The 27,933-nt window shown below is 42.6% G+C and overlaps 1 protein-coding gene and 1 non-coding gene across 4 annotated transcripts; both read right to left on the bottom strand.

Moving 5' to 3' along the window:
* Nucleotides 1–649: 649 nt before the first annotated feature.
* On the bottom strand, nt 650–27,933 carry tnpo2.L (transportin 2 L homeolog). 3 transcript variants are annotated; one of them, NM_001095139.1, is given in 25 exon segments: nt 650–2,450; nt 2,529–2,669; nt 2,761–2,835; nt 2,960–3,059; nt 3,798–3,873; nt 4,218–4,313; nt 4,836–4,934; nt 5,095–5,182; nt 5,280–5,438; nt 5,526–5,633; nt 6,072–6,158; nt 6,486–6,657; nt 8,270–8,495; nt 9,657–9,809; nt 9,999–10,173; nt 11,568–11,628; nt 12,743–12,861; nt 16,855–16,977; nt 17,213–17,294; nt 17,378–17,511; nt 19,031–19,137; nt 19,484–19,633; nt 21,254–21,329; nt 25,695–25,809; nt 27,775–27,784. In NM_001095139.1, coding segments are annotated over 23 exon segments (2,673 nt in total). In that variant the 5' UTR covers nt 25,794–25,809; nt 27,775–27,784; the 3' UTR covers nt 650–2,450; nt 2,529–2,561.
* Nucleotides 6,355–6,426, bottom strand: LOC121401708. The gene has a single exon (XR_005966450.1). It is a non-coding gene; the product is annotated as a small nucleolar RNA SNORD41 (small nucleolar RNA).

Raw genomic sequence — 27,933 nt, 5'->3', positions numbered from 1 at the left:
CACTGACCCCATCTAAAAACAATCGCTCTGTAAGTCTACACATTTATTGTTATTGCTACTTTTTATTACTCCTCTTTCTATTCAATCTCTTCTATTCATATTCCAGTCTCTTATTCAAATCACTGCATGGTTGCTAGGGGAATTTGGACCCTAGCAACCCAATCGTTGAACTAGCAAACTGGAGAGCTGCAGAATAAAAAGCTAAATAACTTTAAAAAAAAAAAAACATAAAAAATGAAAACCAATTGCAAATTGTCTCAGTATATCCCTCTCTTCATCATACTAATAAGTGAATTTAAAGGTAAACAACCTCTTTAAGGCATCCATAGATACAGGCCAGTCTTGGCTAAATGGACTAATACTATATATAGTATTGGCCACATGTTGGCTGTTCCAGGCTAATGATCAGAAGCGCATGGGCTACATAAGATGTATTTGCATCGTGACAAAATGACTCCCAATGAGCCACATCAATGAATAGAGCGGCTGCCCCTCTGCACCAATGGAAATGCAGAGGAACATCTTTGAACTCACTAGTGTAGGGTCATTATTTGCTATATAAGGGCAATACAAGTTTATCGACTATTTGAACCCGGCAGCACTAGATTTAAGTGTAATTATAAAGGGACGTGTCGTGTAATACATGTCATTTACCCTAAGCCTCTAGACTGTCAGTTTGACAAACTAGAAAATCTGCCACCTCCCCACCCCTTCATTCCAATCATTTATAGCCCATGGCACAGCCCAGTACCCCCCTTAAATATATTGGGCCTGGTCCAACAGTGAAATGACTCCGGCTCACAGGTAAAGTGGTAAAATCCTCCTTCAGTTACTTTTTGTTTTACTTTTTCTGCGACAGAGACAAAAATCGCCCTTGGTGGGGGTTCCAGATTGTTTTGTACAATAAAACACAACATTGTTTTTAGAGTCACAAAAAAAAAAAACCTGCATTTTTTTAGTTAACCAAAAAAAAAATGTACATAAAATGAGAATATAATTCTCATCTGAGCAAAGGTGCAAGCAAGATGGCTTTACACTAAATACACTGCAGTTTTACCATAGGAAACATTACATCACAAATACCAATATACAGACCCAGAATTGAACTGGAGCCTAGTGGTGCGCCCTAGAAAACAAGGGAGGGAGGGTGATATTAAAGGGGAGGCGTCCCACCCTATGCCAGGCAGGCTGTGACATCATAAAGGCCCCCCTTGTTTCTTGCCTTTAATGCAGGTATTGTTTCAAGGTTACCCCCATAATATCCGTCCTCATCTGTTGTTTGCGTTGACCACTTCCCTGCCAGCACAATGCCAGCTAATCTCTAGTAACAACTCCTCTGCCATTTTGGACCCAGTCAGTGCTTGTCTCCCAAGTTCATTGCTTGGGGCCAGTGCTAGCCACAATCAGTAGCCAAGTTACTCTCTGAGCCAGGAACCTGCACTGCCAGCACCGGAAGCCTCAGCTCACTAGGAACAATCACATTTACTTGGAGTCTCTTTTCATCCATCCCACGTCAGCAGCCAAGGGGGTTAAGGAGACCCTTTCGGAAATCGGTTTCTTTTATAAACTAAGCAGCACCCCCTGCTTGCGACACGGAGATCCCGGTGTGAAGAGAGAGCGGATAAAGTGGAGAGGCTGAAATGCAACGTTTCTTTGATAAAACATGGATAAAGTCCAACCTGGGTCTCGTCTGTACTTCACATGCCAGTGACGTGGAGTAGGCGGCTAGTAGAGTGTTGCCACAAGGAGACCGTGGGCTTGCTGCCTTTGCCAAAAGTATGAGGTGGAACCCAAGCTGCTTGGATTAATAAACCTAGGGATTTGGGCAGTTTAAAACCCACTCCAAGGAAAGTGGCTGAAGCCCCTGCAAAATGGCATGGAGCAACGGTGTAAGACTTGGCCGCTCCAACATCCAAACCTGCCCGATTGCTACAGATTTAACGACCCTTCCTCCCTCTATATATGCACACAGGCCCTATATTACACTGAATAGCCCCTCCCTACCTTGATTTTTAACCCTATCTGTAAGAGATACGGCTGTCTCTACCCGTGCCGGTTCTAAAATAGCACAGGAATCAATTTCATTCCCTCCCTCTCTATGCGCTACCTCCCCCCCCACCCGCATCCCACGGTGTACCTGGCTTCTCCTCATATTCCCAACCTCCTCCCCATAACGATAGAATTTCATCTTAAAGCCTGTCCCCACGGATGCACAATAGAAAACAAAAATTTACTACAAAATCTGCATTGGATGTGTGGTTGGGGGGTGAAATGTTGTGCCGTGTAGTTCTCACTATCCAGCACCTCCTCCCTGCAATAGAATTCCTGGGGTTCGGCGACGAGGGGTGTAATTCTAGCCTTGGACACTGTTCCCTAAAACCCTTCTAAAGACCGGATGAGGGGGCGTAGGACATCTGTCTCCCCGATGACCACATGGACCAAACAGGAACCTAAACAAGAGAGATAAAAATGAACGGCGCCAGCCTTATGTATCAACCTTCAATGGCTCCTCCTCTAAACTCACTTACCTCCCACGCTGAGTGTGTGTCTGATAATCCCTTTTACACACCGTAGAACGCAGCTAAACGTTCCTTCAACAGAGGGGGGAATTGCTCAGAGAACTGATTCCAATTTTCCTCCCCGACCTGCTCTTTAAAACCGTGCAAAATCTATAATTAAAATAAATAAAAAACCAATGAAATGAAGCAAAATCGGTGCAGATAAGGGGAAGGCCAGCCTCCATCATTAGAGAATTCTCACCTTGTAGAACATGTCCCTTAGATCATCCTTCGGACTCATCCATGACGCCACAGCATCACAAAAGAAAATAAAATCCTATGGGACGAGGAAGAGAGGGCACAAAAAAAATAAAGGAATGGCAAAACGGTTGTCATGGGAACAGATCCAACTATGCTTTTCCTCTACCCTCCCAAATGATGAGATTAAGAGCTGCATTTACCTGTACAACTCCTCCAGGATTTGCACCAATCATTATACAGATGCCCCTGAAGGCGGAGTCTTTCTCCTCATTGTCACGGATATTGCGAAGTGATGTGCACCTGCCAATGGAATGATCATTGAGAGTTGAATTATTGGTGCTTTAACGGAGAACTAAAGCTTAACTAAAGAATTAGCTAGAAATGTTGTACATGATGTTTTGTGCTTCTGTACCAGCCCAAGGCAACCACAGCCCTTTAGCAGTAAAGATCTGTGTCTCCAAAGATGCCCCAGTAGCTCCCCATCTTCTTTTCTGCTGATTCACTGCACATGCTCTGTGCTGCTGTCACTTACTGAGCTTAGGGACCCACTCACAATATACAGTACACATAGAATAGAAATGTCACAACATAAGGCTGATTAGTAATTAATACACATAATTACTACATGGCAGCACAGAAACCAGTGCAATTAGCATCAGAATTTAATAATCAGCAAACCTGTAGCATCAGCTTATATTACAGGGGAAGCTCATTTTCTGCTGGATAATTAGTGACGAGCCCTAAGCTTAGCTTCTCAACAGCCAATCAGAGCCCACTGAGCATGTGAGTGTCACAGACACTTTCCAAGATGGTGACAAGTTTGAAGTCCTGGATCATTGCTGCTATTGACAAGCTCAAACTTTAGCCTCGTGCAATAAGTTCACTATATAAAATATGCCATTTTTAGCCATGATCAGTTTAAGGGTTTAGTTCTCCTTTAAGTGAAGGTGTCAAAAGTGCAACCCAGTAACCAATACACAGAATCCTTTGGGGAGGAGGAAAAGCAGAAAAGGACTGTAGACTTGAACCATTACTTACCAAGGCCTGATAAACTGTTGCAGCATAGGAGCCACCTCCTGGGGACACACACAACCCAAGCGCCCAATGGTAATAGCTGTACAGAAAGAGACAACAGAGGGCAACCTATAAACAGCAACATGATAAGCAGTACCACTATACTGTCAGAGAGAGGTGTATGATGTTTCAATATAAGTGGAAATAAGGAAATCCAGTTGGATATCCCTAGGGAATATGTGAATACATTATTTAATAGTTCCCTCTAGTGGGCAAGTGCTGACTTGCATGTGCTGCACATAAGAGAATGGGCTGCTGTTTTAGCATCAACACAAACAGGAATGATGGACCTTAAAGAATTCATTCCATGACCTCTGAAAATACTACGTTTACAGAACGTTCCCTAGATATTTGTCTTTAGCATAAAAGGAGGGTAATTCTCACCTGTGTTTTCCAGAAGGGTCTTTGGGGTATTTGGCCGGTTAATGATCTCCACGAGGTTATTTAAGACCATGGGGACATAGGGCTGCATCTCAGATCCTGTAAGAAAGAAATACACAGAGTTAGACACACAGTGGGGGGGCGTTTATAAACACTGAGCAAATTTGCCGCTGGGCAGTAACCCGTGGCAACCAATCAAATGCTTGCATTCATTGTTTAACTAGCAGCTGGCTGAAAAAAGCTAATCACCGATTGGTCGATAGGGGTTACAGCCCACAGACAAATTTGCACAGAGAGGCCCAGTATCTGTATTTGGTGTCCCAATATGTGCAGCAGGGTTATGATTCCATTCTCACACTTCAAATACTGCACATATTAATTATAACTGAAAACTACACGTACAGATCTTGTATGTCATTAGTCTGGTTAACAACTTCCCCCTTAGCTCAGGTTGAGTACGTCCCTAGTAACTATGCTCATACACAGCTCAGTGTGTACTGGGGGCCACATGATTGTGCAGCTACACTCTGCATCAACCCTAATAAATATCATGGGAAAGGGAAATGGAAATTCAAGTGTCAGTATTTTCCAGTCCCTTTAAACTCGGCCTGCACCACTCACCCATCTGCATGCAGATCTCTCCGATGGCCCACGTTGCATTATTGCACACAGAGATAAACTCCGGATTTAAATTGGTGCCCAGAATAGGCATGAACTCCGCTAGAAAAGACAAAAGGAAAATGCATGTTGCAATAAGTCCAGCGGCTTTTAGCAACTATAACTCACAGTTACTACTAGGAGGCCCCTATGAAGACAAATCACAGTAAGGAAGACCTAGACCAGGTCAGTGAAGGGCTGAATTTATTTCCAAGATACTTACAGATACACGGCTTGACATGCAGGAAGCAGGCCTTTGTCAGATCACCCAGCAGAGCAAAGGAACTTTGCCGGACTTCAGGCATAATGTCCTGAGAAGAGAAGACGGAGATAAAGAAGTCATTTACTAACTGCCCCCTCACAGACAGAATTCCTGTATTCCCTACACCCCGCTAAAAACTTCCGTACCTGCATGCACTGAAACAGCAAAGTCATGATGTTACTCCTGGCTACTAACTGCTCAACATGCCCACCGAGCCCTTCCGCCAGCCCACTCAGCAAGTCCAAGGCAACGATCATGAAATCCTTATCGGGGGCTTCATACTGGTCAGGGTGTTGGCTGTACATCTGGCAGGAAATAAGTGGAAAAAACAATAAAGTTTGCACAACAAATGTGGAAGGCATCTCCCTCACTTTAAAACCATTGGTACGTACCATTGCCTGGGCAAGTGTTTTCTGGACTAGCGTGACGCAGCGCTGGTATACGGGTTCACAGTAGGGTAGGAAGCCACTCTGGAGGGCTGTAGCTATGGAGGATAAACACTGGAGAGAAGAAACAATGATCAGGGTTACCCAATAATATGACTTCATAATTTCCACAGACCCAATTAGTGTTTTAATACTTGGAACCAGACTGTCTCAGTTTGACCAGAGCCATTTTGGTATTACAGTTGAATAAACTGCCTACTGGGGGCGGGGTCAGATTCGAATAACCATTCCGTCATGGTAAAAATCATATTTCTGGTTCAGCATCACTTCCCGCCCCACACACTGGGGGTCAATTATCAACACTGGGCAAATTTGCCCATGGGCAGTAACCCATAACAACCAAATTGCTGCATTCATTGTTCTACTTGCAGCTGGCTTTAAAAAGCTAATAATCGCCGACTGGTTGCTATAGGTAACCCAGTCTTGATAAATGAGCCCCACTGAACGTTACCGACCTACAAACAGCCAATATCAATTGAGTTCCAAACTCACCTCTAGCAGTGGGAATAGATCTTTGTCTTCATCCTTTAGCTCGTTCCATTTCTGGATCAAAGGGGGCATCAGTTTTTGGATGTACTCCTGCAACAGAGCTGCAAGGATCAGTGCTTACCCATTACATTGTGGGTCAGTTACTAAACATTGAAGGAAAATAAAGGAATCGGGACTACAATTTAATGGAGGATATTCAAGCATAGTATTATATTAGCCCTGTATGTAGGGATATATGCGGATTCTAAAACCCAAAGAGTCAAAATGAGAGGTTTGATACAGGTGCCTGGATCAGACAGTATGAATACAAAGGGTCTCATGAGATAACTTCAATATTCACATTATACATCACATCCAGCAGGGAAAACAACTTGCACCTGTTTCTTCTGCTTCCCGTATGGGGTGGGGGACACTCACCGGCTGGTTTAGATGGTGTCCCACGGAGTCGGCCAGGGTCCCAATTGCATCATAGAGAATCAGCAGGTTCTTGTGCTGGTATTTTCCAAAGGCAAACACCAGCGTATCCAATATAAAGCTTAAATAGGGAACGAGTTCTGTGCACGCCTCTTCTTCCAGTGTAGCAAATGCACTAGGTGGAAGATACACTTACAGTTAGTAAGGGGTTAACTAAAGAGACTATAAAACTGCTCAGTTCTTTAAGGAGCAAAATCAGGCCAGTGAGGGAAGAAACATTTCTGTGCTTCGACTGCAGGGATTCATTTTAAATCCCTGCAGCACCAAAGAAGAGAGGAAAAAAGAGAATGTTTTGGTTGAACTTTTAGTAAAATGTTAAGAGTGATATTCTGAGAACTTTTGCAATTGGTTTACATTTTTTATTATTTGTAGTTTGAGTTATTTCACTTTTTATTCAGCAGCTCTCCAGTTTGCACTGTCTGCAATCTGGTTGCTAGGGTCCAATTTACCCTGAAAACCATGGATCAATTTGAATGAGAATACAGAATATTAATAGGAGATGGTCCGAACAGAAAGAGGAGTATTAAAAAGTAGCAACAACAATAAATGTGTAGCTTTAGAGAGGATTTGGTTTTGAGAGGGGGTCAGTAACCAGAACAAGAAGGCAAATAATTCAAAATAAATAATGAAGACCAATAAAAAAGTTGCTTGGAATTGGCCATTCTATAACATACTAAAAGTTAACCTGAAGGTGAACCGTCGATTTAAATGAGAATAAAGGAAAGGCTAAAAAGTAAGCTTTACCTGAAAGGTCTAGGGTAGGACTACACATCGTGTCAGATCAACGCTGCGACTTCATCCGACATTTCTATATCTGACCTTATTTTTGTTGCATGCGACTTGTTACAGGCATTTTGTTGCAGCGCGTCTGATAGGGCCGAAAACGTCCGTGTAGTCCTACCCTTATATAAATACACCAGTAAACCCTCAAAGTAATGCTGCTCTGAGTCCTCTGTCAAAAGAAACAGCACATTTCTTTCCTTCTATTGTGTACTCATGGGCTTCTGTATCAGACTTCCTGTTTTCAGCTTAAACCTCCAGGGCTAGGGCTTGAGCATGCTCAGTTTGCTCCTCTACCTCTGTGCTGTAAGCTGAGCCCAGAGCTATGAGTGAGCAGGGAGAGACGTCACACTAAGCCAGTGATCCCCAACCAGTAGCTCGTGAGCAACATGTTGCTCTCCAACCCCTTGGATGTTGCTCCCAGTGGCCTCAAAGCAGGAGCTTGTTTTCGAATTCCAGGATTGGAGACAAGTTTTGGTTGTATAAAAACCAGGTGCACTGCCAAACAGAGCCTAAATTTAGGTTGACAACGCAAATCGGGGTTACCAAATGTCCAATCACAGCACTTATTTGGCACCCCAAGAACATTTTTCATGCTAGTGTTGCTCCCCAACTCCTTTTACTTCTGAATGTTGCTCATGGGTTCAAAAGGTTGGGCATCCCTGCACTAAGCCAATATGGCAGCTGCTATCCTAAACCAACAGAGAACACTTCAAGAGCTGTTTACTCAGGTATGGTAAAGCATTGTGCAGAATAAATATAGTCTTATATCTTGTACTATTGTGGCTAATCTATCGGCAATAAAAGGCTTTGGTAGCTTTCCTTCTCCTTTAAATGCCAGGGCCTATTTTGAATGCCAGTTCAGACCTGTAAAGACGAATAGTTGACATAATAATGAACAGAAAAAGAAAGCAGCGCACAACACAAGATTGGGCATATGCCAATACCTGCAGGCAGCCTCCTGTACCCGCTTGTTGCTGTCTAGAATACGTTTCAGGAGCTCAGTCATTAATGGCTTCAGGTAGAGGTCCGGAGGTTGACTGACCACCCAATGAGCATAGCGGCTCAGTGTCCAACAGGCAATAGAACGGACGAGAGCCTTCTTATCCGACAAGCACTGGATCAGGTGTGGGATGAGCTCGGGAAGGTAAGGGACCATGCCCTGCATACAGCCTTGTCACAGAGAAAGGGACAATGTTATACTCGATTCTAGTCCCCTGATTTTAAGTTTTCCCGCATTTTAAATTTTTTATTTGTGGTCCCGTCAATTTATAATGCATTTCAATGGGTGCATTACCCTGATTTTAAGTAATGTTTTCCTGGATTTTACATCAAAATTTTTTCCTGATGTTCCCAGAAACTATTTCACTAATAATAACATTATTAAAAAAAAGCAAAGAGGTTTAAATAGTAACTAGATGTATATTGTGCCAGGGTTCTGCCTGTAAATGGTCAATTGCAATGAGTCTGCCCCTTATACAGTCCTGCACCAATCACTTATTGCTTTAGCTTGTGTATGTGACTGGGGGGCATGTGCAATACTCTCTGTCATAGTGTAACATTAACTCTGCAATGTTTAACCCTTGTTAACACACTAAATATTGTATCTCAAAGCAACACTGACTCCTGTGCTTATATCCTTTCAGTACTTGAAAGGAGACATTTTGTGTAAAAAATTAGAATGTACCAGTGCGTTATTCTCATTTAGATATAGAAGAATTGAGCTTCAAAAAGTCGTGTTTCAGGCTGATTTATTGAATTTTTCTGCAAAAACCCTCCCTTCTCTTCAACTTGCTGCTCCCTGAATTCCCGGGCTGTGCAGGGGGGCCGGCGACTCTCAGCTCACTGCACTGTAGGACAGGAACCAATCAGCAGCTAGCAGGACCTGATAGGGAACTGAAGCCTGTCTGTGCTTGTATGACTGCAGGGCTGTGATTGGCTGTCCCCCTCCTACTCTGCTTCTGGCAGGGACCGTTAGGACCCGCCCACCCCTCATTTGAAACACAGACAGGGACGAGAGAACATAGAGCTCCAATAAAGGGGTGATTTTTAAAGATAATATGAATTTTTAGCACCATGTAAAAGCAACACCATAGATTACTTAGAATTGCCTACAACACTAGGGTTTTTTCATTTATCCTATATGTCTCCTTTGAAGAAAAAGTTACTTTACACATTTCCCTGATTTTCCATAATTTTTTCCTGGTTGCCTGAAAAAAAGTAAAGTGGGGGTTCTACTGTATAAAGCCACAAGAGCCGACGCTTCCACTCTACAACATATAAGTTGCACAGAATGAGGCAAAGACATAAATCACGAGGCAGGGCATCATTTACCTTCAGCGATGGCCCCAAGGACCAGTATCCCAGACTCCTTTATGACCCACTCAGGGTGGAAGAGGAGATCTTTCAGAAGGGGAAGAAGATGAGGAAGTAGTTCCTCTCGAAATACATTGGCGAGGATGTCCAGAGCTGCGGCCGAACATTTCCCTGCAAAGCCACAAACGAGAGGAATGAACGAGGCCTCGGAGGTTTGGGTTGTGAGTAGATTCAGGTTTATCCCTCGATCAGACAGTATGAATACAAAGAACCCTCAGGTGTCAGGTTAATCAGTCTGCATCATGTCCAGGGGACGGAGAAAGTCCTAATACTCTCTTCCCCCCTATTATTTATACTCACTCAGATTCCAGTCAGACAGAGTGTCGTCGTCATCATCATCATCCTCGTCATCTGCATCGTCCTCCCCTTGTACTCGCTCCTCCTCGTGCTGCAGCGTCACCGTGCGAGACTTGTGGAACCGAGGCTTGATGTCCTGCTCACTGTCTGGGACTGTCTCGTCTTCCTCCACATCCCCCTGACAGAGTAAAGATTTAATTGGCAGTCACATTAAAGATTTCCCCAAGGTTCTAAGGGTCAGGGCACACACTCAGATGTACATGCCTTTTAATATCAAAGTTCTCTATAGGTTATACTGTATTTCTACTCAACCTTTTAGCTCTCCTTTAAAGTTTAGAAATTGAACACACCTCTTCTAGAATTGTAGTCTTAATGGCAGAGACACACGCTCAGTTTCGGGGAGATTAGTTGCCCGGCGACAAATCTCCTCTTCTTAGGGGTGACAAATTTCCCCTCCCGTCCGCTAGAATGTAAATCGACGGCAGGATGGCACTCGGAGCGCTTTGTTTTCCGAAGTTGCCAAACGAGGAAATTTTACCCGACTTCAGAAAACTAAGCAATCTGAGTGCCATCCCGTCGGCGATTAAGATTGTAGCCGACGGCTAGGCAGTTTAGTCGCCCCGAAGAAGAGGAGATTTGTCGCCAGGCGACTAATCTCCCTGAAGCGGAGCGTGTGCCCTGAACCCAGTGTGTAACTGTCATTTACTGAACCCTAAACCTAAGGGGCCTGAAATAAACTGGAATGATCAAGGAGGTGGTAAATGACTAAGAGCAGACAGGAAAGGCCTGACACTTTGAAGGGGGGTTCACCTTTAAATTAGCTTCTAGTACATTATAGAATGACTGGTTCTAAACAACTTTTCAACTAGTCCAATATTTTTTTTTTTTTTTTTAGTTTTGGAATTATTTGTCTTTCAAATGAGGGTCACTGACCCCATTTAAGCATGCCTTAGTTCACGTAGTAGTTAAAGGGGTGGTTCACCTTTTCAGTTAACTTTTATTATGTTATAGAACGGGCGAATCTTAGCAACTGTCATTTATTTTGTATATATTTTTTTAATATTTGCCTCCTTCTTCCGACTCTTTCCAGCTGTCAAATGGGGGGGGGGGGGTCACTGACCCCATCTAAAAACAAAAGCTCTGTAAGGCTACAAATGTATGGTTATTGCTACTTTTTATTACTCATCTTTCTATGCAGGCCTCTCCTATTCCAGTCTCTTATTCAAATCAGTGCATGGTTGCTAGGGGAATTTGGACCGTAGCAACCAGATTGCTGAAATTGCAATCCAGAGAGCTGCTGAATAAAAAGCTAAATAAGTCGAAAACTACAAATAAAAAATGAAAACCAATTGCAAATTGTCTCAGAATATCCCTCTCTACATCATAATAAAAGTTCATTTAAAGGTGAACAACCTTAAAGTCAGTATAGAGCAGCCATCTATTATCAATAGCAAGGCAGGACACTACCCATAGCTCTCTGGTGCCTCAAACCCATATCTGCCATCAGACTATTGAGTGAAGCTCATAACTGACAGTGGGCTTTGGAAGGAGACAGAAGAAATGTGAACTCACCTTAAGCAGAATGATGTCAATCTCGTTATATTTCATCCCATTCACCAGAATTGGAATTAATCTGCAAGAAAAAAAAAAGTGACCCTCAGTGGCTCTGCAGGAGCGGATTCCTTGCCCTGTATTGTATGTGATCCTCTCTATACTGAGCATAAAAGGGGTCTAAAGCCTCACTTTGCAATTTACATTAACGTTTATTCTCTTTAGTTTTTACATTAGCAGTTTTACACTGCCAACATGACTTTCAGTTGTGCCCTGAGTTAAATGACGGATACAGGCAGCAACACTGAACACTTGATCCTCCTAAGCTCTGCATGTCAGATTTACCTCCCCTGTCTCCATATCACAATGTATATTAGCGTCTAGCCTCTGCGGAGCAGAAATCTGTTGTCTCAGAGAGAAAAGTATCACATAATTTCCCATGCTCTCACTATACCTGTCGCTGTGTTCAGCTCTCAGGCCTCGTTTTTATTGAAGTGTATCTATAAAGCACCAGCATATTCTGCAGCGTTCTACAGGTATGGGACCGGTTATCCAGAATGCTCAGGACCTGGGGTTTTCCAGATAACTGATCTTTCTGTATTTTTGATCTTCATACCTTATGTATAGAAAATCATGTAAACATTAAATAAAGCCAATAGGCTGGTTTTGCTTCCAATAAGGATTAATTATATCTTAGTTGGGATCAAGTACAAGCGACTGTTTTATTATTACACAGAAAAAGGAAATCATTCCTAAAAATGTGGATTATTCTAATAAAATGAAGTCTATGGGGATTCTATATTTCAGAACTTTCAGGATAATGGGTTTCTGGATAACGGATCCCATACCTGTACAATAGATGGTATTTTTACATCAGACATACATATCACACTATACCATAGATACTGGGTGTAGAATACATTCCCCTCCCTTCAGCGTATGTAAGTGTGTGCTCTACGTTAATGATGTGCGGACCGGGATTTCCCCGACCCACAACCGACCCTAACCGCTCTCCTGGGTTTCTTTTATAGACCAGCCCCACTGAGGACGTCAAAAACGGGGCGAGCAGGCAAGCTGTTATAAAAGACGAACCCGTAAGTCGGCATTTGACAGTGACGGGTGGGGAGAGCAGGAGAACCTGCCCGAACCGCAGGTATCGGGTCGGCCCGCACATCATTACTATACGTGATACTTACTGCAGCAAATGGTTGGACAGGGCTTCCTTACAGATGGGCTGGTCGGCTAACGTTAACCAAAACTCGCACGCCTCTAATGAAACGTTTTCATCGTTATCTTGTGTTCTCTGCAGCATGTACTACGGAGAGAGAGAGGGGACACACCATGAGGTCATATACAAGACAATGGCATGCGATTTGCAACAAGTGCAGCTTAGATCTGATGCGGCCAACAGTGGAACACCTGACTACGCACATTACCGATTCCAGAAATTAAATTGCGAAGTTCGCGAGCTAAGTTCGTGAGTGAAAAAGGAGAGGATTTTGTTTCAAAAACGTTATCGCAACACACAGAACAACTACAGCGACTACGGGAAAATATTTCCGCTAAGAAAACAGCTAAATTTGAAAGAGATACTAATGATTACCTGCTTGACCGAGTCTATACATGGCGGGAGGAGCGCGGTGGACAGCGGGAGGATTGCGGTGGATACTGGGAACCACGTGGCAGACGTGGTGAGGGACGCAACAGGAGAGAAGATTACAGCGTGGATGAGGGTTATGATGGCAGCGATACAAGGTGAACTACCGGAAGGATCGTTGCCATTTCAGAAGAGGAGCGCAAGCGGAGTATCGATAAGATATTTCTTAAAAAAGTCTTTGCGAACATAAAGTTAAATGTGTGGTTTTTTTTTCGTTAAGGGCAAATTAATTTTTTATAAAAAAAAATTTCATGTTACTGTTCCTTTAAGAAAACCCACTACTTTTACACCTGCGATTGATAACTCCTCCATTGACACATTTGAAAATGTAGTAATTAATGAAGTGTCACGCGTTTGGGACACCCATTATAGACATGCGAAGCAAAATCTTACTCTTTCTGAAAAACAAGCTTTATGTTCCCTTCAAAATAATAAAGGGTTAATTATAAACCAAGCAGACAAAGGGGGGGCAATCGTGATTATGAATAGGCAGGAATATATGGAGGAAGCCTATAAACAATGGAATGTGACTATGAACAAACAGGGCATGATCCAGTGTTTGAAATTCTCCCTAATAAATGATGTTATGCGTAATGGTGAAATCACTAAACAAGAACATGGATTTTTATGTACAAAACACCCCCCGCTGACCGAAATCACTAAAGAACCCACCAGGACGCCCCATTATATCGGGCATTGGCTCAATCCTAGAACCCCTATCAAGATTTGTTGATCAGCATTTACAAACAATTGTGTCTAAAATTCCCACCTGCTTAAAGCTGGTCATAGATGCTGAGATTTTTAAAAGATCCAATCGTCATCGTGAGACCACGATTATCTCAGAACGATCGTACGAATTGTCCATCAACTAAAAAGACCAATTTGCCAGGAAAACAAAGGGGAGCTGCCTGCTTGGCCCTGCAAACATAGATACATTGCACTGGGACCGACAAAGATTTTTTAACCTGGCCGATCAATTTCCTGACAGATGTCGGCCGAAAAATCGTAAGATGTACGATCGTTCGAATCCCACTAACCACACGATAATTTATAAGGATTGGTCGGACTTTGCTAAAATCGGTCATTCGGCAAGAGAAATCTTTGCGTCTATGGGGACCTTTAGGGATACAACAGATTTGCTTAATAAATTGCAGGTACCAGAATACCTCAGGGAGACATTTCTTTATGCAGTATAGACATACAAAGTTTATACACATCCATACCACAAAAAGAAAGCATTGACTGTATTGAGGAAGCCCTTTTGGAAACCAACTTGTCACACCATCTAATATACTTTCTAATTAACTGTTTAACATTGGTTCTACAAAAAAATGACTTCCGATTCGACGGTCAATATTTCTGGCAACGCCAGGGCACGTCGATGGGAGCAGCGGTTGCTCCATCGTTCGCTTGTCCAGAGATTGTTTATAAAAGGACCTTATAACAGCCATATTATTAAGTATTGGAGATTTATGGATGATGTCCCAGTCATATGGAAAGGAACAGATGTGTTGTTTCATCAAATGATTGAAGAGGCAAATCAGAAGCATCTCACTATCAAATTTACTAGCGAGATCTCAGCCTCTTCCATTCATTTTCTTGATGTAAATATAAACCTCAGTGGTCAGCAGATCGTAACACAGATGTTTTCCAAACCTACAGATCGAAACACACTCCTTTCCTGTGATAGCTTTCACAATCCACATATCATTAATGCGATCCCTAAAGGACAATACATACGAGCAAGACGTATCTCTTCTGATAATGAACAATTCCGGTCTTCCATGCAGAATATTACCAATAAATTCCTGATTAGAGGATATAAAATGAATGGCATTCCTTATGGAGGAGGTGAGCCAACTAGACCGGAAGGGATCCTATGCACTAAAGGGAAAGTAAAAAGTGAAATACCCTTTGTTGGTATGGAAAGCAAAGTAAATGTATTGAAAAAATTGGCCCATCCTGAGACAGGATAAACAGTATGGATGTCTCTACAAACAACGGTCCTTTTTTGTTACACAAAAGGCAGAGTATTGAGAGACATACTTTGCCCCTCTGATTGCAATGACAGTACTGACAAACATCAGGTAACTTCCCATGCCTCAATTGTATTTGCTGTCCATCGATTATGAAGGGCGACATGTTTAATCACCCGACAAAAGTTACTCCAACAAAGTATGTTTTATAAATGCTAAAATGCCCATGCGGCATGGCATACACAGGGCAAACTATTAGACCAGTAAAGGAGCGGATCAAAGAACATAGAAACAATATAAGAAATTATAAAATGAACACGGCCACTGACACATCTGTTTCTAGACACTTCTATAATGAAGGCCATAATTGAATCCAGTTTAGATGGCTGGTACTTGAAAAGATAGTCCTGGCTAAAAGAGGAGGTGATATAAAAAAGACCCTTGGACAACAGGAGGCATATTGGATAAAAAGAATGAACACACTGGCTCCTCCAGGCTTAAATGATTATTGGAGTTTGTCTCTTTTTTGTAGCCAGATTGTTTATATATGTATCTCTTCCTTTACATCAGTGATCCCCAACCAGTGGCTCATGAGTAACATGTTGCTCCCCAACCCCTTGGATGTTGCTCCCAGTGGCCTCAAAGCAGGAGCTTATTTTTCAATTCCAGGCTTGGAGGCAAGTTTAAGTTGCATAAAAAAACAATTGTACTGCCAAACAGAGCGTCAATGTAGGTTGACAAACCACATAGGGGCTACCAAATAGCCAATCACAGCCCTTGTTTGGCACCCAAAGAACATTTTTTATGTTGGTGTTGCTCCCCAACTCCTTATACTTCTGAATGTTGCTCACGGGTTCATAAGGTTGGGGATCCCTGCTTTACAGATATTGACTACAGCCTTGATTAGAATACATTGTTGCAAGTACCAGCTAAGGGTAAGACCTAATTTAAAATGCTAGTAATTTGTATACAGCATTAACTGTATAGGCAGCTGAAACAAGGTTTCCTATAGGGAGGCTCCTTTAATGAGCAGTTCCTTCAAGTAACTATTTATTGTTTTTATTTATATTTATGTGTAGTTTTGACTTCACTGTATTATGGGGAACTACTGGAGGTGAGCGCACTTTCATCCATCCACAAGTAATGGCATAATAGATGGATTTAGAGGACACCATATGCCATCTTCACAATTATAAGATTCCCTATGGACTATTTATGGACTTTTCATGAGTTTATATAATAAATGAATATACAATTTTATGGGTCAATGGTGAATTGTTATTTAAATGTTTACGATGATAATTCACAGAGGTAAGGGTTAACTGTGTTTCACATCACTAATTAAGAGGTGGGACTTCCTGTGTGATCCTTTAAAGCAATTTTTTACTGTGATTTGTACACACTTGAAAAAGGGCCCTTGCTGCCCGAAACATGTAGTGTGGATGCACAATAAACACTAATTAGCAGGTATTCTGCTTTTTGCCTCTTGATTCATATACCTTTCAACTGAATTTAACCCAGTGGTTGCCAGTGACAGAGCACCAGTGTGAATCAAGGCTACTCAATAACGCTGGGCTTTTGTGTGTGCCCTTCTAAATGTGGGGATATACAAGACAGACATCAGAGCAGCAGCAACTTATCAAAAAAAATATGGTGATAAAAGTAAATTGCTTACCTGTATTATGCTGTGCATGTGCGGGAGCAGCCGGTCTATCCGCACCTCTAACAACATTACCAGCGCCCTACACACATTCTTCCGAACCTCAGGATCCTCGTCCACCGCAAGGGCAAACAATTGCTGCAATAATAGCGAGTAGCAGATATTGTAACAGACGGCATAAAGCTTCTGACTGCATAAAGTAGTAGAACTACCTCGGATCAGACAGTATGAATACAAATACCCTCACTCTGGGTCAGGTGAAGTTCTGCTGCATCATTTCCAAAAAAAGCGCTCAAGATATATCCTTTATTAGTGTGTCTATACATTCAGCTGGCAGGACAGCTCTAAAGGTTTCCCAGGCAAATGCTCTCACCTCAATGAAAGTGTCTATGTTATCCATGAGAGCCTGTGCCCGGTCTGTGATGAACTGGTTCACGCAGGCAATGGCATGGGACCTAAAGAGGAAGGAATTTCGTTTATTCGAGTAGGAGGGTGCATTTTTAGAAGTGGCAGAAATCTAGGATATAAAGGGAGTTACCTGATCTTGGGACTGCAATGCTTAAAGAACTGCAGGAACTTGGGGATCATGATATTGAGCGGCCTGTTTAATGCGTCGCTGTCTAGGAGTTCGGAGGAATCCTCACAGATTTTTTGCAGAGCCCCAAAGGCACCCTGATAACAGAGGAACGCGAACAGTGAGTCTATGGAAGCGCCTTAGTTTACGTGCATAAAGAGCAAACGTATCAAAGAGCACTCTTCCAACAACTGCTCCACCTTCTGGTCCATCGATAGTACTGCAGGTTCAAGGACTTCATCCCGACACGGCTCAGAGTAAAAAAGGCAATTCACATACCCACGCACTACTGAAGCATTATACATTTTATGTTACGATAGTCTAAAATGAATTAGCCTGCTCTCTCCTTAATTCTAACCCAGCCCAGGCTTATGACTTGTGTGGAACCACAGGTGTGACCTATGGCTACTCTTGGATGAAGAATTCTAATACATCTGCAACAGCACCCCTAGTGGTAATAAAGTCATTATACATTTGGCAGCTCCCTCTTGTATGCAGAAATACCAGTATGCACGAGTAGCCTCATACTATACGGCCCATGCCAGGGTAATGTAGCCATAAAAACAGCTCTGGTGCCCTGTGGACTCATTAGACATGGTGTTATCATGGAGGTCTGCAGAAAGGGGCAGTTGCCCCACCCTGACTTCTTCAGGCAGTTCCAAGAAATTGTCTGTAAATTTAAATCCCAACACAAAAACTGGAAATTGTTTATTACTCACCGTAATTTCTGTTTCCTGGTCACCTTCCATGGCAGCATTCGGTCGTGGAGATTAACCCATGAGTGAATGCCGTCCATGGGTGACTAGGAAATGTTTTATATACCACCCAACGGCAAGCCTTAATTAGGTTGTTTTCTGCATTGTCATGAATAGGTTCATCTTCAGTGAGATGCAACCCTATGTGATATTAGCTCAATTACCCCCACCCCAGGAAAATGTTCTGCGGGAAACTTTCATTAAAGGCTAGAAGCCACCCAGCTGCACTGCAGATACTGGCCACCCAGGAGGTTAGTGGGCAGCCATTTCCATCCCCTTGTTGCATTTATAATAAGCACCAGGACTTCCCACAACCAGCTACACTGACAATGCCGAGAGATTTCCTCCCCAACTCACCATGTACAATCCTCCTGTACTGACAGAAACCCCCACACAAACATTTAGCCACCCCACATTGCACCAATAGGAAGTGGCCAAAAGCACACTGTATCTGGCCCCCATCACCCCTGCACCTATGAGTTTCCACCCACTGCAACCATAGTATGGGCCAACTGTACCTCCTTCCCATTAGTATTGAGCCAAACATCCTCCACTGCACTGACAGAAATCACATAAATGCCACCCCTAACACCCACCCACAGACTTACACCCACCCGCAGACCCACCGACCCACACACAGACCAACAGACCCACCCACACACAGACCCACCCACACACAGACCCACCCGCCCTTCACCAGAAGGAAACTACCAGCCATTGCACTTAAAGCAACAGAACCTTTAACTAAACCATTCAGCACATACACAGACAGAATAAAGAACATTTGGCATTCACCCTAGCTAAGTGATAAAAAAAATGCTGTCTGTTTTTTCTGTTCAGGTGACCTGCCATTGGCTTGTACCTCACACGTGTTGTAATCCTCAGAATTGAGCAGGTTGCACAGCTGGGGAAGGAGCTCCGGCCATGTTTGCAGCTCTCCCTTGGAAGCAATGGTGGTGATAAGGATACCTAGGAAAGGAACGGCATTACATAGCTTGTTACATTGTACTTGGCAGGGATAGGTGTCATACATAGAGTGTTTACTGGAGCAAAAAGCTTTCCTTCTCTGAGAACCATTATGGCAGCTCCCAGATTCACACAGTTGAGATTTACATCTAGTGCTGAAAGTAATATTCCATTAGTACTGGTGGGTATGGAAGGTGATGATATACAGCTGCACCCCTGGATCAGACAGTATGAATACAGTGACCCTCACACTAGATCAGGTTAATGGCGTGCATCATATCCAGGGGTACGAATGGGAAGAGAAGTAACCCCAAATCCCTAACAGGTGATAGGCCGTTGGGTCACTCACCAATTGTAGCCCTGATGAGGGAGGAGGAGTCTCCTATACTGTTCAGGCACTCGTGCTTTATGAAGTCCGATACGGTCTGCGGGAAGCTCTGATAATGCGCTTTCACATTATTCTTCAGAATCAGTCCACTAAGGGACCGCGTTGGCTCATCTGCAAAGAAAGGAAAGACTTTTCAGGAAGAAATGGCTGGAAACATGCAACAAGATATGGCAAGGGAGGGTTATGTGTGTAGCCAATACTGGCTAATGGAGAAACTCTACTGGTCACATGCACCTAAAGAGTTAAACACTGCATCATGAGAACAATGACAGAAAGTTACGTATTCAGCTATTCGCAGTCTTACTTCACATAGTAGTTAAAGGGGTGGTTCACCTTTAAGTTAACCTTTAGTATGTTCGAGAATGGCCAATTCTAAGCAACTTTTCAATCGGTCTTCATTATTTTATTTTTTTTATTTTTTGTATTATTTGCCTTCTTCCCAGCTTTCAAGTGGGGGTCACTGACCTCATCTAAAAACAAATGCTCTGTAAGGCTACACATGTATTGCTATTGTGACTTTATTTCTCACCTTTCTATTCAGGTCCTCTCCCAGGGGTGTAACTACAGGGGAAGCAGACCCTGCGGCTGCAGAGGGGCCCAGGAGGTATTGGGGCACCATGAGACCCTAATTCATATACAATTTAAATAAATATTGGTAAAACAGGTAAACTTCGACATTTTGGGGGCCTGAAAAATAATTTAGGAGTCTTACAGAGGCAACTGCACAGCCACTCATATTACTATTCATATTTTTTAAAAGGGGTTGTTCACCTTTAAATCAAGTTTTAGTTTATATAGAGAGTGATATTCTGAGACCATTTGCAATTGGTTTTCATCTTTTATTATTTGTGGTTTTTGAGTTATTTACCTTTTTATTCAGCAGCTCCCCAGTAATTTCAGCAATCTGGTTGCTAGGGCCCAAATTCCCCTAGCAACCATGCATTGATTTGAATAAGAGACTGGAATATGAATAGGAGAGGCCTGAATAGAAAGATGAGTAATAAAAGTTTGTACGTAATTTGTACGTTAGATGGGGTCAGTGACCCCCATTTGAAAGCTGGAAAGAGTCAGAAGAAGGAGGCAAATAAAACTATACAAAATAAATACTGACGGTTGCTTAGATTTCACCATTCTATAACAAAATAAAAGTTATACATTTGTTGCCAAACAGAGCATTTGTTTAAGATGGGGTCAGTGACCCCCATTTGAAAGACAAATAATTAAAACTATAAAAAAAGTAATAATGAAGACCAATTGAAAAGCTGCTTTTATCACCTTCTAAAGCAGTTCTGGGAGGGGGGTCGCCGACCCTGTAAACTGTTCTAAATTGATATTTAGTTGATCCATTTCTTATCTTTGTCCCTGCTGAGCAGAATCTCTGAGTTTCATTACAGGCAGCTGTTAGACTTGATACAATAGTTACTAATACTCCAGAGATGCTGCTGAGAAATGGATCAACTAAATGTTGCAGAATTGTAACAGTTCAGAATCTGCACCTGAATTACTGAGCTGTCAGACTCAAACACCAGAGACAGGGACATTCAACTTTACACTTAGATTTTGGAAAAACTGTAAAAAAAATAAAAAAATGGAAAGCAATTGAAAAAAAGTCTATTTCTGGGGAACAATCTGAAAACAAATAAACTGAAAAAGTGTTTGGAAGGTGAACATCCCCTTTAATATCTATATGTGAGCAATTAGACATGTAGGATGGGATTGGCCCTCGCTCACCTTCAGACTTGAGCCGCGTCAGCACGAAGATCAGATAATTATTGAAGTCCGGGTATTGGTTCAGCTGCTTAAGTTTCTGCATTCAAGCTCAGGAAAAACACATTTTTGGCATATCCCCCCCCCCCATGTATCATTCCTACTGGGGCAGAAAGCCTTGCCATTCAGGTGTTTGGGGGCACTTGCACTTATCACTGGCTGCTGTGTCTGCCATAGACTCCTGATTTGCAACAAAAACATAATCCCTCCTCGGCCTGCTGAGAAACAGCTCCCCTACTGGCCATAAGCAGACAGTGCATCTCTACAGGAGGGAACTGTGAATAGAGAAAGCTAAAGATCCACTGATGGGAAAATGCAGAATAATTCCAAAGTATAAACACAATTTATTATCAGTAGGTTTGTTGCAGGGTATTCACGTATATAATGACAGACCCTGGGGGGGTTATTCAGAACTGTATCCCCTATTTCTGGCTCAGAGGGTGCAAAATGTAATTATCAGTCAGTGAGAAAGACATATATACTGTGCTTTAGTGAGTCACACGCCTTCTGCTCTCTCTGTACAAAACATGCCACACACTGGCTCATTCTCAAGCCGGTCCCACACGGCAGCTTCTTCCTCTGCTCAAGCACAAAGCCAAGTTCATCAACAAGAACAAAGGCATCTGGACCTTTCTGCCAATTTCTAGCTGCCTACAACTATGCATTCGCTTAAAGGGGAACTACACCTGCATAACTCTAAAAATCTAATTTATGCTATTTATAAACAGGGCTGTGGAGTCGGTACATAAATCTTTCAACTCAAACTCCTCATTTTACGGTACCTCTAATTCTGTTTTTAAAAGGAGCAGCAACACCAAAAACTGAAAGTGTATCAAAGTCCTTAAAATATAATGTACTGTTGTGCTGGTAAAACTGGTGTGTTTGCTTCAGAAACACTACTATAGTCTATATAAACAAGCGGCTGTGTAGCCACGGGGCAGCCATTCAAGCACAGGATACACAGTAGATAACAGATAAGTACTACTATAGTTTATATAAACAAGCTGCTGTGTAGCCATGGGGGCAGCCATTCAAGCACAGGATACACAGTAGATAACAGATAAGTACTACTATAGTCTATATAAACAAGCGGCTGTGTAGCCACGGGGCAGCCATTCAAGCACAGGATACACAGTAGATAACAGATAAGTACTACTATAGTTTATATAAACAAGCTGCTGTGTAGCCATGGGGGCAGCCATTCAAGCACAGGATACACAGCAGATAACAGATAAGTACTACTATAATTTATATTAAACTGCTCTGTAGCCATGGGGGCAGCCATTCAAGCTGCTGGAGAAAAGGCACAGGTTACACAACAGAAACACCATTGTATTGGACAGAGCTCATCCGCCCACACTTTGGATACTCAGACCACATCTCTGTTATGCTAATTTCAGCATACAGACCACTCGTCAAGCACTCGATGTCTCATCAGCAATAATGACGAGCCACCATACAGAGAGGAGACGCAGCGGATAACAGACTGGTGCAGAGCCAACAACCTGTCTCAATGTAGACAAAACAAAGGAGATGGTGGTTGACTTTAGGAAGACTAAGAGTGACCACCTGCCACTGTACATCGACGGCTCAAATGTGGAGATCGTCAAAAGCACCAAATTCCTTGGTGTCCACCTGGCGGAGAACCTCACCTGGTCCCACAGCACCAGCTACTTATCCAAGAAAACCCAACAGCGCCTCTACGTCCTGCGCAAGCTGAGGAAATCCCATCTCCCACCATCCATACTCACAACCTTCTACAGAGGGACTATCGAGAGCATCCTGAGCAGCTGTATCACTGTCTGGGCTGGAACTGCACTGTCATGGAGCGCAAGACCCTACAGAGGATAGTGAAGACAGCACAGAAGATCATAGGTGTCTCTCTTCCTTCCATCACGGACATTTACACCACTCGCTGCATCTGTAAAGCCACCAGCATTGTGTCTGATCCAACACACCCCTCACACTCACTGTTCACACTCCTGCCATCTTGAAAAAGGTACCGAAGCATTAGGGCCCTCACTACCAGACTGTGTAACAGTTTCTTCCCCCCCAAGCCATAAGGCTCCTGAATACTCAGAGACCGGACAGATCTCTCTCACACTCCATCTGACCTTACTATATACCACAACGTTACACAGCCACTGTGCGCCATTGTATAAATAGATAGCCATTGGATACAATTGTTCTCTATGAGCACATCTGCACTTTATCATGTTCTTTATCATGTTCTTACTACTGTCATATCACAATGATACACCCATCATGTCTGACATTTAGCATTATTTACTTAACATCTGCTGAGTGTGCACTGTCTTGTCCCTGCACTGTCCTGTCCTGCAGGAGTTGCTTATTTTTGCACTTTTTGTCTGTTGTTCGGTACATCTATGTTGTGTTGTGTAGCACCATGGTCCTAGAGGAACGTTGTTTCGTTTCACTGTGTACTGTACAAACGTATATGGATGAAATTACATTAAACTCACTCGACTCTTCTATGTAACCCGAGCCTTTTCTCCAGGAGCTTGAATGGATGCCCCCATGGCTACACAGCAGATTCTTTATATACAATAGAACCCCCATTTTACGGTTTTTAGGGGACCAGAAATAAATGGAATGTAAAATCAGAACGCTGTAAAATGAGGGAAAACAAAATCGGCGGATGTAAAATTGAGGTTTCACTGTAAACTATATTGGTCTTTCTGAAGCAAACACACAGCTTTTACCAGTGCATGCTTTCAACTTTTGGTGTTACGGTTCCTTTAATACACTAATGTATTTTCCATGTTGATTGAATCACGTTAAAGGGATACTGTCACGGGAAAAAAAAATGTTTCCAAAATGAACCAGTTAAAAGTGCTGCTCCAGCAGAATTCTGCACTGAAATCCATTTCTCAAAAGAGCAAACAGATTTTTTTATATCCAATTTTGAAATCTGACATGGGGCTAGACATATTGTCAATTTCCCAGCTGCCCCTGGTCATGTGACTTGTGCTCTGATAAACTTCAATCACTCTTTACTGCAAGTTGGAGTGATATCACCCCCCTCCCTTTTCCCCCAGATAACAGCTCCCTAACACAAGATAACAGCTGCCTGGTAGATCTAAGAACAACACTCAATAGTAAAAACCCATGTCCCACTGAGACACATTCAGTTACATTGAGAAGGAGAAACAGCAGCCTGCCAGAAAGCATTTCTCTCTTAAAGTGCTGGCACAAGTCACATCACCAGGGGCAGCTGGGAAATTGACAATATGTCTAGCCCCATGTCAGATTTCAAAATTGAATATAAAAAAATCTGTTTGCTCTTTTGAGAAATGGATTTCAGTGCAGTATACTGCTGGAGTAGCACTATTAAATGATGCGTTTTGAAAAAAACATGTTTTCCCGATGACCGTATCCCTTTAAGTACACAACATACCAGGCATTTTATCACTGCCAAAGCTCAAAAATAAAAACCACTGTGGGTTATTCTAAACCAAATTTAAACTACATATTGAAAACCTAAAAGAAATATTAATTGAACCCGGCATATACAGTAGCTGTAGAATAGCTGTTAACTACAATCCAAGTATTGCCCTTAGAAACAGAATTGCTTCGGTCATATCCTCCTTCATAGAAGCTCTTAATTCTGATTTGATTATTTTAACCATTTGTATTTAAAGTTATTAAATAGTCGGTACATTTTTGGCAACTGATTCCAGATACCCAAAATTGCTTCCTACTCCACTTAATAAACATCATAAAAACAGCATTCGTAATTAAACATTCTGTACTGTTTCTGAAATAATCAAGTTTAGCTTCTCTATTCCGCTCTCAGCATCAGTTTCTCTTCATTCTCTCTTCATGCAGCAGTTGGGTGTCAGATATTCATTGACAGTTAGATCCAATATATCTTATAGGGGGGGCTCCTTTTGCCTAGAAGATGTATCAGAGCTCACTCTATTAAAATCACCAGACATCGTGTCTCTCTACATGCAGGATTTGTGCAAAAGGCAGTTATTTTGTTAGATTTTGTTTGTACTGGAATCAGTTGAGTGAGCTCTAATACATCTGCTAGGAAAGGAGCCCCCTATAAGATATATTGGATCTAACTGTCAATGAATATCTGACACCCAACTGCTGAATGAAGAAAAACAGTGAACATAAACTTGATTATTTCAGAAATGATGAAGAATATTTAATTCTCCATTAATGGATTGTCTTTTCTTATTTCAGTATGATGAAGCTTATATTAAATTTTCACGATAGCTCCACTTTAACAGTTGCCCTGTGACAGACTTTAGTGCTCAGTGAGTATGTTATACTGCTGAGAAATCCATCAACTAATGTATCAAACTGTGACTACAGAGAGACAGTTATTTCTGAGCGGCTACTGGGAAGTATGAGACTGGCTATTAAAGGATACATCCTGGACTATCCTCTGGGTGGCAGTGTCTGGGGACTGAGAGTCCTTTAACAGTTGCAAGACTTGCTGCAGTCCTTCCTCATCTGGGCGCCAGTCCATTGCAGCAACTCGAAAACTGAAAAGAAAGGGTTAAGTGAGTACTTTGCTCTATATATGGATATATAGATAGATATAGATAGATATAGAGAGAGAGATATAGATATATATATATATATATATATATAGATATCTATATCTATAGATATACATCTCTTGTATGCATGCCCTGCGATTAGGGGATTCTCATAGGGGCCAATGGGGTGATTTGGGCGCAAGGCTTCACTTCATCAGTCCCTTTCCTTTAATACCTTCTGCAGTTATTAATCCTTAATGTATCAGAACCCCCATTAAAACATACGATGGTTCTTTAGTCATTATCCGAACAGAGTCTGGATTGTACCAGTGTCTCCTCATGATAAGAAGTAAATACAGCAGCACAGCAGTGCAGTAAAGGGATTTAAAACTTTAGCACCACGCCAGGATAAAACACGTCACTATTCAGTTATGTGCCTTTTACCAATAGGTGGCTACTACTGTGCCTGCTAATACTGTGCAACTGAGCCAAGAGGTGTGTGTGTTCATCAATGGGGAGATGTATAATGCAAGACTGATTAATAATCAGAATATACAGACTGCACTGGCTCCTGTGTTGTCATGTAATCTAATGTGGATTTTATAGTTTTTGTATTGTTTAATACTAACTTTCTCCAACTCTGCAGAACCAGTGGCTGCAGCAAAATAATCCTCCAAATAGAATCCCAGTTTATCTGTTTAAATCTGGCTCCATGATCTTTGTCCCTGCAGCTGGAGTTGGAAACAGTAAAGGGGATGTAAAGGCAAAAATAAAATCCAATACAAATTTCTACACAGTCGCCGACTGCTCTACAGGGAAACAAACAAAGCTGCTTGAGTTCTGCATGGCTGGGAAGTAAGGTGGGGGCTCCCCCTGCTGTTCATAAGTATGATTGTTTCCCTGCTCAGCAGTTAGGGACCGTCTGACAATTCCTATCCACAGCAGTAAATGAAGGGGGAATTTCACTGCATACAGTCAGGTTTCTTATAAAAATGGTACACATTTTTTAATTAAAGTATATTGGAGATAGGTTTCTTTTTCATTAAAGAAAGTAAAAATGGGATTTTATTTTTTTGCCTTTACATGCCCTTTAATATCAAAGTTCTCTATAGGTTATACTGTATTTCTACTCAACCGTTTAGCTCTTTAGCCCTCCTTTAAAGTTTAGAAATACAACACATATCTTAAAGAATTGTAGTCTTAAAGGCAGAGACACACGGTCAGATTGGGGGAGATTAGTCGCCCGGCGACAAATCTCCTCTTCTTCGGACGACTAATCTCCCCGAACTGCCTCCCGTTGGCTAGAATATAAATCGCCAGCGGGATGGTGCTCTTATAGCTTTGTTTTCTGAAGTTGCCTGGAGTCGCCTCACAAGGAAACTTCGGGCGACTTCAGAAAACGAAGAGTGCCATCCCGCTGGCAATTTACATTCCAGCCGACGGGGGGCAGTTTGGGGAGATTAGTCGTCCAAACATGAGGAGATTTGTCGCCGGGCGACTAATCTCCCCCAATCTGAGCGTGTGTCTCTGCCCTAAATGCACATATGCCAATACCCCTCCCCCATATCTATAAAGATAAGGCTTTCCCCTGGAATGAAAGCGAGTGAGGAATGCTGGCTCCTGTATGGAGGGAGTGTAAATCGGACACGTGATATAAAAGCATTGCCGGCATCATATCATCACTGAATAACCGACTCTAAGCTCAGCCTCAAGTGATACTCCCAGACTACAGCTCCCAGCATCCCCCAGGAGCACAGGGCTTATGGGAAACGTATGTGAGCAAGAGCTGTAAAGCCGGGCGAGTAAGGATGTGTGGGCTAACACGCCTCATTAATATCCTCATTCTCCAGCCAACATTCACCGGTAACGCTTCTCCCCTCACCAGCGCTGCCCACGTCTCCTCCCTTTCCCTTCCGTGAGTGCCAACTACCCGTTACACCAATAACCGACCCCCCACCAAGGACTCACCGCGCGGGGCTGCTGGAGACTCGCGAGCAGCGGAAACTGAGAGAAAGCGAAAAGAAGGAGCGCGGGCTGATGACGTCATTCGCTCCACTTCGACCAATGGCGTTGCGCGGAATGGGAGGGATTAAGCCTGACTGAGCCACGGCGGCCCCCGTAGGACGC

Source organism: Xenopus laevis, chromosome 3L (genome assembly GCF_017654675.1).
Source record: "Xenopus laevis strain J_2021 chromosome 3L, Xenopus_laevis_v10.1, whole genome shotgun sequence".
Classification (NCBI taxonomy): Eukaryota; Metazoa; Chordata; class Amphibia; order Anura; family Pipidae; genus Xenopus; species Xenopus laevis.
Note: the sequence above shows the minus strand (reverse complement) of the source record. Positions and strands in the feature narration are given on the sequence as shown.

What these genes read in the sequence shown, in the direction of transcription:
- tnpo2.L (XM_018251145.2), bottom strand. Translation starts at nt 25,793, where the DNA reads ATGGACTGGCGCCCAGATGAGGAAGGACTGCAGCAAGTCTTGCAACTG. An exon ending in CCTCATCAGGGCTACAATTG is followed by an intron (nt 19,138 to 19,483) that starts GTGAGTGACCCA and finishes TTCCTTTCCTAG; the next exon opens with GTATCCTTATCACCACCATT. An exon ending in CAACAGTTTATCAGGCCTTG is followed by an intron (nt 3,060 to 3,797) that starts GTAAGTAATGGT and finishes TTCCATTGGCAG; the next exon opens with GTGCACATCACTTCGCAATA.